We start from the raw sequence: 10622 nt of genomic DNA, 5'->3' as shown, positions 1-10622 counted from the left end.
CTGATATGATGCTCTGATGTGTTTTTCTTAATGCGCACTTTTCTGTGTAATAAACCATGTATTGAGATATAAAGTAGTAGGTACAAGTTATAGACGCTATGCAGAAAAAAATATTTCACAAATTAGTACCTACATGAGCATTTGTGTTACGGAAGACAGTTTACCCTCACCTGTTAGAATCGATCCTGAAATCTTTTGAAGCAAATCTACAAAAAGAAAAAAAGATAAGTACAGAAAATATCCATACAATTACTTTCAAGATTTAAATTATACTAATCAATAAAGGTCGTTTACCGGACGAGCTTTGATTCACTGCTAGATGTTCGTCTGAAAATAATTATATGAATAAAAAAGTAAAATAATTAACTATATGAAGAAAATTTATGAAGTTATATTTTTTGTGGTTTACATCAGAAATCGTAGAGATAAATAAAACCGTAAAAAATGCTACCACTCACTCAGAATGCTTTGCTTGGTATTCTTTTGCAGCAAGTCTATAAAAAAATATCAATTAATAGATATATTTAATCAGAAAACCAACAAAGACAATCATAATAAATATTTTACCGATATATTCGTAGTTCTTCATCGGAAAGCAAACGTGCCCTGTAAGCCAAAAAATACAGTTGAATCTATTCAAAAAAGTAAGATGACAAAAAATAAAAGTATTCGTGAGAACGTACTTTTTACCCTCAGGATCGTCGAATATTTGAAACTTTTTATAAATATTAGCCATTTTTTTTACTACAGGACCCGCGAAACTGACTTCATCAACATTAGCTCTGAAATAGTAAAGGTTGATTAAAAATAAAAGTCCAGTCAGCCTGTACCTACATATCATTTCTACGTTTTGTCATATTTTTTGGTCTTACTTTATGTATAGCCTTATTTCTTCATCATCGTCTGGATCTAACGCATCATCTGCAAAATTGCAAAAACTTATTTCGCGCCTAAGTGTCAGATTAACCTATCCAATAGGTAAAGTCACAGCGAATGTATGATAAATCCTTTCGAAGTTCTACTTTTCAACGAAATTCGACTTTAATGGTTTCAAAGAGTAAACTTAACGAATTACACACCTGAGTGACCTGCAATTTCAAAACACTCAAATAATTCATCAAGCATGTCCTCAGGAACATCCAATGACATCTCATCTTGAGACTTTCGTTTAGCAGGATCCTTTTCTAGGTCACTCTCCAGACAATAATCTCCTTTTAGTAATCTGTACAATAAAGTATTAACATTACAGTACACACAATAATACTATTTACATTCCTACACTGTACAATAGTTTTACACTTTTAAGTATGCATGGAGAAAAGATAAAATTAAAATTTTTGTGGCGAAAATATATATAAAAAAAAAACTAGAGACAAAGTTATTAAAAAAACTTACTTTTTAAGATCAAAGTTCGAGTCGACGTCTCCAGAATAAGGTACATCGGTTAAAGGTATGTAAAAGGGTTTCATCGGCTCTACAATCGAGCTTGGCGTGCGGGATGACCAATCACTTGCAAAAATATATGACTCCAGATCTTCAGATGACGATATTCTATACGACGATGAGAAGCTAAAATTCTTACTATCTGTCATTTCTTCTTGTACAGCTCTGAAGAAATACACAAAGACGTTAAAGCATACGTACAAAAAGATAAAAAGGTAAAGATACCTTAAAATAAATCCGGCGGTCCTGTATGACAAGAATCAAAGAATGGCAAAAGCAAATAAGCATTAATGTTAATGAAGAAAGAGAAGTTTAAGGATCGTACGAAGTGACGTTCTCTGGCCTACAAAAAAAGTCTATATTTATAAATCTGGGATTGTATTACGTTTGCACTTCGTAGAATATGTCTTCGGGTGTATATTCTTCAGCAACTGTTTCTAAATTTTCCAATTTCTCTCGAACCATATTCATCTCTTTTGTCTTAATCACCGTATACACATTATCCATGATAATCTACAAAGGCCATTGAATTTTGTTATTAATGTGATACAGGAACCTATCCGCAATTTATAGATCTATCAAATACTAGCTTAAGACCGCGACACCATCGCGTGTCTTTTCAGAATACCTATTATAATCAGTCTTTTATCAAACAGTTCAACCATTTTCACTTAAAAGTAAAACATTCTTGTTACATACCTCAAAAAGTATAGCCCCTGTATCGTACAAATCGTCAATATGCTTGACTATATACTCATGAGTTCCCATACATTTGTTGGTCGGCATTCGTTGACAGTCCATATTGAAAACTCCGGCTTTAAATATTTTTATATCCGCCGTTGGAGCTTCGTACCAAGTTGGAACATTCTCTATTTTTTCCAAAGTATTTTCACCCTCAATCAGTTGTCCGAACGCTACGTATTTATGTTCCATCCAAGGCGCAGGTTGAAGCAGAACAAAGAATTGTGTAGAACAATCAACATCTCTGAAATAATTTAAAGCTATACCATATGGCACTGAAATGTTAGCTGAGTGGATTGCATAAATAAGATTTCACTCATTTTTTATTTGCGTTGAGAAGACATTTAACCTAAGCTACAATATAATTATAATAGCAGATTAGGGGATAATCCAAAATCTTCAGTTTTCATAATATTACCTTTCTTCATTAGCCATGCATAAAACTCCACGCCTGTCATGAGGAACAATGAAATTTTCGCAGGTCAAGTTAGGATTGTTCTTCAAGCCAAACCCTCCACACTGTATCCAGCAGTCTTTGACGATACGATGCACCGGTGTACCAGCGTAGCCGCCTTTTGTTGTCTCACATAGTCGTAGAAAGTTTTCACACGTTTGAGGAGCCACGTCAGAGTATAGCTGAAATTGTTAATTGTATCGAGTACATGATATATCTCAACAGCACGATATGGATTAGCTGAGTTTTAGCGATCCAGGGTTGTGAATTGTGGCTTACAAACCTAAAATGTGTCGGCTTGTGTCGATCGGGATACTGAATTAATGTAACTACTTTAAGTTATTCCATCAAACTTACTAAGAAGAGTAATACTCCAATCGGTTTCTCGTCAATTGCTATTTGTAGATAAGCGCAGGGTCTCTGAAAATACCGTTTGTTAATCACAGCCTTACAAAAACAAAGTATCAACATTTCAACTAGCACTTACCCCAGAAGATTTAATAAATGTTGCGAGCTGATGTAATCCTTCTTTATAATAATTTATTTGTAAACTAAAATTAAGCTTATCTTCTGCGTATTTCTTCAATTCCTCTCCACCACCGAGATATTCGTCATTTTTAAAAACAATTACTTGAGATGTCTTGCAGTGAGCAAAGCTACCATACTGCGACTTCAAGTTGTTCAATATCAATGGCCATCCCAAGCTTGATACACCTAAAATACCATTAGTTTTAAAGACTAGTCAAAGAAGTAAATACACCTATATCGCTTCTTCTATATACATATCTCTTCTCTCCTGTAACCTAATGGTGCGGTGTAAATATAAAAATATACCAACATATTTTTTTGAGAATCCCTTAAACTTGGCTCATGTTGCGTTTTTAGCTTGACAACTGTATATAGAAGTAGATTCTGTTGAAGAACTTATGACCTCTAAATAATGAGACCCAATGAAAAACCTTTCGGCTAATCGGTACCTAATCAAGGTTTTTAGGAGTGTTTACCTCTTATAACAGGAGTAACATATTCCTTGTGCCTGTGCTTGTGTAAAGCCTTTACCAAATGAAGGCAATAAAGAAATTCACTCGCCATTCTGTTCCCAATGACTGTGAACCTAATACGACATTCCCTTGGTATTTTATCTTTCTTCTTAGGGTAGACAGGATTGTTCGTTGAATTGTGGCAGTACTTGTACTTGCGAGAGTAGGCATGTTTTATCTGCTTCTCCCAAGGATGACCAGTATCCACTTTCTCCTTTATGGGCAATTCTTGGTTAAAATAAGGTAATCTAGACAGCATCTTGGCACGATCGTGAAACGTAAAGAATATGAAAAGTTTACGCGTTTTTTCCTATTACTATTACAAGTTTAGTATTCTATGAGTACTCTTCTATCTTTGAAGTAACTGTCATTACTATGTTTTTTCCTTTCTAACTTCTCTCACGTGTTGTGTCAGTTACATATACGGCCAGATTTATTTTTTATGCCAGGTCAACACGAAACTTTATCCCAAAGTGATTATAATAATTATATTCGCATGGGTTACAAAACATTTTATTAACTTTTTATTTTTAAAATTAAACATAAATTGCACGCAAAACACATATTTATAAAATTAAACATAAAACATAAAAAAATTAACTTCTATCAAAGATAATCACCGTATTTGTGTAGCCGTCGTGTTGTCGTGTAGAGTTAAACCACTGCAGTAGCTACGAAGGGCTACGAAGTATTGCTGACGTAGCAATAAGCTACGAGACAGATATGCAAATAAAACTTACCATAATGTGTTGTAACGTTACTATCGCTTAAATTTAAGAATGCGGGTATTGAAAGTGAAATAAAATTTTCATTTCAAGCATTTCCATTTATTTCTAAGTAAAATACAATTAAAAGCATTAAAAAATAAAATAATACTCTGAAATCCTACACATATACGAATATAAAAATATAAAATGATACATAAACATACAAAACTACAGTAAAAAGGAAAAATTGTAAACAAACTACAAAACAGTTTTCTTCGATTTTATTCTTTTCTTTTTCTTATTTTATTATGGACTATTAGGATTCGGTGCTTCCTTTCGTGTTTATGGATGCTTCAGAATCTGAAATAGAAATGATATCAACTTAATCAATTTGTTTTTCTGGAATTTTAACTGTAGCATCTACTGAAAACGTTTGGTTTTATTCGCCGACGCATGCCCATGCTTTATAGCCCAACAACTCGGTAGAGAGCCTCGGCATGTACAAATGATCTAGAATATAAATCATTCTGTGTATTCCCAAAATACGCAGCGTAACCCTGCTGGTTACTAATGTACTAAATTCAGGTTTTTATATACATCCACCAGGTGCTAACCATGTAACTAAGGCTCTCTACTAAATAATAAATAATAAGGGCTATATCATCCCCATAATGTCCCCGACAGAACAAGCAATGAAACATTTAAAAAGCCGCAGCAAATTATGTATGTCTGATATTAATACAATTGATATAATGCATACTATATTTTAGCTTTTCTTGATATTGCTGGTTCTTCTGATGATACTGGGCTACGGTCATGGACGGTCTTTTCTTGGCGTATTCAATAGCTCTTAGAGAGTGTCTAGTTGGAAAGTGTGTTCGGGCAAGAGTATCAACGTAGTCAGAAGATATCTTGCTGGTAACTTTAGTTCCATGTTGCAGGTCGAGAGCTCGGTCTCTGCCTTGAGAAAGACGACGAGCAAATAGTTTTGATCTCAGTTTTTCGCTTTTTATTTTAGCCTCCGCATCCGTTAGATATTTAAACTTTGAATGAGTTTCTGAGTACGGTCTGAAGAAGAAAAAATATTTTTATTAGGAAGGCGTCTACATATCAAAGAATTTCTGAGTGAAGATAGTATTTAGGGTGGTGCTTAAAAGAAACATTTAAAATGATTGACTAAGATCAATAAAATAAATAACGACACAAACGAAGAAGACATCTAACATAAGTCCTTTCATCTTAAGGTTTAAACGCTACCCTACACAAGCACCCTACTCTGCAGTGTACACTGAAAAGGTCAATTCTCGAAGATACTGAAAATATATTTCAAGTTTTTGTCGACATTGGAGTAAACATAAAAAAAATCGCAATTGGACTTCTGATATCAAACTCACTTATAGTCCTTTAATGTAGGTCCACCGTCAGTACAAGCGATTTTAGACACTTCTTCGTACAGACGGGCAAGGACTGATTCTCTGAGGGACGTATTACTAGCGTTATATGATATTGGACGCACAAAACCCGTGGGCCGCCGAATCATCTGTTGTGTTTTGTCTGAGGCCGAAGATTCGATGCGGACTTTTCTTTAAATAAAAAAGAAATAAATAATTCTTATGACGGATATTGAGAAGTGCAGTCGCAGACATAGTGGCAATAGATTGTTTCTTGCATTAATCAGTACCCCAGCATGGTGGCAAATCGGCCAAACGCAAACAATAAACCCATTGAAATAATAATGAAGACAATAATATTCAACATGCACATTTATACTTATTTGTAATGCAGATACCGCGAGTTAACAAAAATACCCAAACTCATTGGAAACCAGAGGTTAGCAGGCTGTGACTGTGCTAATATTTAGATATTAAGTAGTCCAATAAATTTTCCGAGTGCGTAGATAAATATTGATTACCTGCTATTGTCATCATCATCTTCAGCTTTCTTTTTCATTTCAGCTGTGGATTCTAATTTTATAAAACTGTCTAGAGATTTTTGATGGACAAATCCTGTTTGCCGTCTCTTGATCCTACTCGAATGGGACAGTTTTAATGCACTTATCGATACCATTCTGAAATTAAATGTTGCACAGAGAGATCAAATATTTGACAAAAACAAATGAGCAGTAATTTATGGTCTACTTACTTTTCACGTGCATTCTTCATTTCCCTTGCAGCAATTCTGAAGAATTATGGACATAAATTAGTTTAAAATACCCAAATATCAATGGGAAATTCTAATCGAAAACATAAAAAATCTCTCTTATTTACCGAATAAGTCTCAGTTCTTCGTCAGTAATTAAATCTTTCCTGAAAGTAAGAATGTAAATAATTAGTAACAACAAGACCATTTAAGGTAATCTGTTCCTAGAATTAACTGAGAATAGTACATAATGCAAGAACATCGGGCCATTTTAATAAACTTACTTATCACCCTCTGTATCGTCAAATATCTCAAACTTTTTAGACAGTTGAGCCATTTTTTTCAAAACAGGTCCCGCGAAACTTGCCTTGTCCGCGTTATTTCTAAGAGAAAAAAATACATACAAGTGTTTAATTCTTTATTAGACCTTACTTAGCGATACAATTGAAATCGTACCTAACTGAATATCTATTTAAAAAAAAACGTAATATTTGTAAATACTACTAATGCTATTTCTTTCTATTAGGTACTTATTTTTTTACCTTAAATAGTTCTTGAACTGACACACTTCACGTTCGTCTAAATCAGAATCTGTAAAAATAACTTATTAAGTTCGTAATAGCTAAAAGGCGGTAGTTAGTAACCGACAGAAAAGGTGGTCTATAATTACGGAATAAATTACCAAAATCATCGCCCTCCACATCGTTACATTCGAATAAAGCATCAAGCAGTTGTTCAGGAACGCACAAACTCACTATTTCTTGCATTCTTTTGGCAGCATCGTTTTCTAGATCACTTTCAAGACAATAGTCTCCTTTCAACAACCTATAAAAATGCATTATTACCTAAAATAAAATGATGATAAAAGTGCAATTCTTCAAATTCATCAGAGTATGAGGGTGGTGTCGAAGTGTAACTGGCTAAGTGACTATTATTATATAAGGCACTAGCAATCAGTTGCACGTTGTTGTTTTCGCGGCTTTGAGTTAGCTTGAGTGTAGCGGAGAGATTAGTAGCCCACAATATTATGTGATCTTTTAAAGCCTCCGGCAATGTGGTATTTGTAAAAGGTACTTGTCGACCGCTGCCGAAAGTAACCAAATAGACTACAAATTTAGGGCTGCGGAACTTGGATACAGAAAACGCACAATGTTTAAAATAATAAATGAGAAAAATTCTTACTTTTGTAAATTATAATCTGAGTCGACTTCTCCAGGATACGGGACATCTGTTAAAGGTATGTAGAAAGGTTTCACGATTTTTCCAGCTTTATCATCACAACTGTCTAGAGTTGACGCCGTGCCTTGTGTGTATGCGTAATCTTCAAATTCGTATTGAAATACGTCCAAGGTTTTGTCACTGAAGCTCTTTGCTAGCTGTTCGTCATCATCGTCCTTGTAGTGCAAAAATCTAAAAATAATAAAGTAAGTAAAGTTATAAACAATCTAGACGATAGTTTTCATAGTAAATAAGTTTTCAACCCGCAATTGGCCGGAGTGCTGTATTCAAGGTCTGGTCCTTTTTCCGAGCGGACACTTGGAGGCGGAGTTAATTTACTTATTATGAAAACCAAATGGTGCCAAAAGACAAACCTTTGCGTTACTTGAAGATTCTTAACAGGTTCTTGCTCCTCTGACACTTCCGCGGATTCCGCCGATTCTATCGATACCGATAAAAGCCTTCTTATATCAATTTCGTTGAACACTCGTTCTAACATTTGCTAAAGAAAAAAACATGCTTAGATACCTTTCACAAAAAGAGAAAACCCTATCTAATTTTATTTTACTTTTACCATAAATTGAACCCTTTAATGTCCCACTTCTGGGCAAACGTCTCCTCCCGTAATGAGTGGTTAGGCCTTGAATCAACCATGCTGGCCAAGTGCGGGTTGGGGACTTACTTTTTACTTTTACCGTAACAAAAACTTAATTAGATTTGATTTAGAATACTTTACCCCATATGATATCTCTCCAATAGCATTGAGATCTTCAATGTGTTCTTGTATGTATGCATTCGTGTTTTTATTGATCGGCATTCTTTGACAATCCATATCCAAGACTCCAGCACTGAATATTTTTATTTCTGCCATTGGAGCTTCGTACCAAGTAGGAACATTCTCTATTTTTTTCAGAGTACTTTCTCCTTCAATCAGTTGTCCGAATGCTACGTATTTATGTTCCATCCAAGGAGCAGGTTGCAAAAGCACAAAGAACTGCGTTGAACAGTCAACATCGCTGAAAATATGAAGAAGTTAAGTATGTAAGTATGTACATGAAAAGGCACATGGTAGGTATTATGTAAATATGTAGGTATGGTTTCTATGTCTGTAATCTTTCAGATAGAATAATACGCGAATGCAGCAACATACACTCCGTTCGCGTATTATTGTTTAATATTACTTAAAAAATATATATATATTTTTTGAGTTCTTTCTCTTTTCCGTATTTGCAGTCAATATTATGTGTTAACTAACTAAATATACCTACCTGCCGTCATTAGCCATACAAAGAACACCACGCCTGTCATGAGGCACAGAGAAATTTTCGCAATTTAAGGAGGGATTGCTTTTTAAACCGTATCCTCCACATTGTATCCAACAATCTTTAACAATGCGATGGATAGGAGTCCCTCCGTAACCGCCTTTTTTTGTCTCACACAGTCGTAGAAAGTTTTCACATGTACGAGGGAGTACATCCGAATAAAGCTGTAGATAGGTATCTAGTATGAATTATTTAGTTATTGCAAGTTTAACTTTATGCTATGGTTATTTTTGTAGACTCACCATGAAAATTAGTACTCCTATTGGCTCATCATTCACGGATATGTGCAAATAAGCACACGATCTCTGGAAATATTTAGGTTTTTATTGAACAGGACGGTATCTTTTGGAAAAGTTTAAAGTAAGTATTAAGAGACCAATGGATCGCTCGCAAATCGACAGAAGTAACTTCACCAAAATCGTTCGCCGATCGAAGGAAATCAATGGCTTACGATTTATGTGGTACCTACTACTAATAAAACTTACTCCCAATGACTTTATATAGTTCGCAAACTGTTTGATCCCCTCTTGATAGTAATTAACTCTTATATCGTAAATATATTTAGTTCCGACGACGTCCTTTAATTCATTTTCTCCGCCGAGAAATTGGTCGTCAATCAAAATTGCCACTTGTGATTTTAAGCAATAAGCTAAGGCTCCATATTTTCTCTTCAAATCGCTCCATACCTTCGGCCATTCTACGCCAGTAACACCTAAAATTAAGATAGGTATTGGCTTTGTACTTAATAGAACTTCTTTGATTGTGAAGGGTAGAAAAAACATTTTAAAGGTATTAAATTAATAAAATGCGGTTGAAGCTTTTAATCGATACTGTGTCTCTTTCAAATATAAGTATAGGTACTTAGTACCAAAGGTTTAAAGCAATAACATTCAGTCATATTGAAAAGATGGCAACCACGAGACATTGTTACAGTAAAAAAATATATAGGAGAATCACAATATAGGATCACATAAGCATGAAAAATAAATGGAATTCTACAAGAGGCCGAACTCCGGACCTTGCAATCAGCAGTCGCACTTTGTTATTGCTTTACAGATTTGTGATTTGTCTATTGATTGCTGTTATGAAATACATAGTTACATGCCTCGTATTATTGGAGCTTGAAAATGCCTTTGCCTATATTTATATAATCCTTTCACCAAATTAAGGCAATAGATAAATTCCTTTGTAATTATATTCCCAATCACTGTAAGCTTAACGCGATCATCTTTCGACATTATCTCTTTTTTTGTTAAATAAGAGGGTTTCTTAGCAGAATGTATATGTTTAGTAGGTTTTTCCCAAGGCTGTATCGACTGGTGCGAATCAAGTGATTTAGGTTGCAAAGGAATTGCTGTAAAAAAAGACATAATTCAAGAAAATGTAAAAAAACACAAGCCTGATTACCTGTTTAATGTTTACGTAGTTTGTTTACTTGTCACTTCTCAAAGAGAATAAAAGTAACATCAAAGAGGTTACAAATAAATTTATGTTTCCTTCTGCTTTACAGCATATCCAGTACCTTCTTTTCGCTCAAGCCATATTTTATCGTATCTTA

At 34.4% G+C, this 10622-nt stretch overlaps 2 protein-coding genes across 3 annotated transcripts; both read right to left on the bottom strand.

Moving 5' to 3' along the window:
* Positions 1-454: 454 nt before the first annotated feature.
* On the bottom strand, positions 455-3937 carry LOC142977738 (uncharacterized). Its single transcript, XM_076121821.1, has 12 exons — positions 3643-3937; positions 3126-3352; positions 2996-3058; positions 2603-2820; positions 2143-2428; positions 1829-1956; positions 1396-1608; positions 1080-1222; positions 873-921; positions 684-782; positions 568-606; positions 455-494 (listed from the first exon to the last, which is right to left on the bottom strand). Exons 1-12 carry the CDS (start codon positions 3935-3937, stop codon positions 455-457), a joined length of 1800 nt encoding a protein of 599 aa, XP_075977936.1.
* A 624-nt stretch (positions 3938-4561) lies between these two features.
* LOC142977828 (uncharacterized) lies at positions 4562-10480 on the bottom strand. Of its 2 annotated transcripts, XM_076121922.1 has the most exons (16): positions 10170-10480; positions 9550-9776; positions 9307-9369; positions 9011-9228; positions 8479-8758; positions 8117-8244; positions 7707-7934; positions 7207-7349; positions 7067-7115; positions 6809-6907; positions 6653-6691; positions 6528-6563; positions 6298-6453; positions 5780-5968; positions 5146-5453; positions 4562-4745 (listed from the first exon to the last, which is right to left on the bottom strand). In XM_076121922.1, exons 1-16 carry the CDS (start codon positions 10432-10434, stop codon positions 4702-4704), a joined length of 2472 nt encoding a protein of 823 aa, XP_075978037.1. In that variant the 5' UTR covers positions 10435-10480; the 3' UTR covers positions 4562-4701. The 2 variants fall into 2 exon arrangements, with proteins under 2 accessions (XP_075978037.1, XP_075978038.1); XM_076121923.1 differs by lacking the exon at positions 5780-5968.
* Positions 10481-10622: the final 142 nt, after the last annotated feature.

This window comes from Anticarsia gemmatalis, chromosome 13, assembly GCF_050436995.1.
Source record: "Anticarsia gemmatalis isolate Benzon Research Colony breed Stoneville strain chromosome 13, ilAntGemm2 primary, whole genome shotgun sequence".
Taxonomy (NCBI): domain Eukaryota; kingdom Metazoa; phylum Arthropoda; class Insecta; order Lepidoptera; family Erebidae; genus Anticarsia; species Anticarsia gemmatalis.
This window is presented reverse-complemented; position numbering and strand designations above follow the sequence as displayed.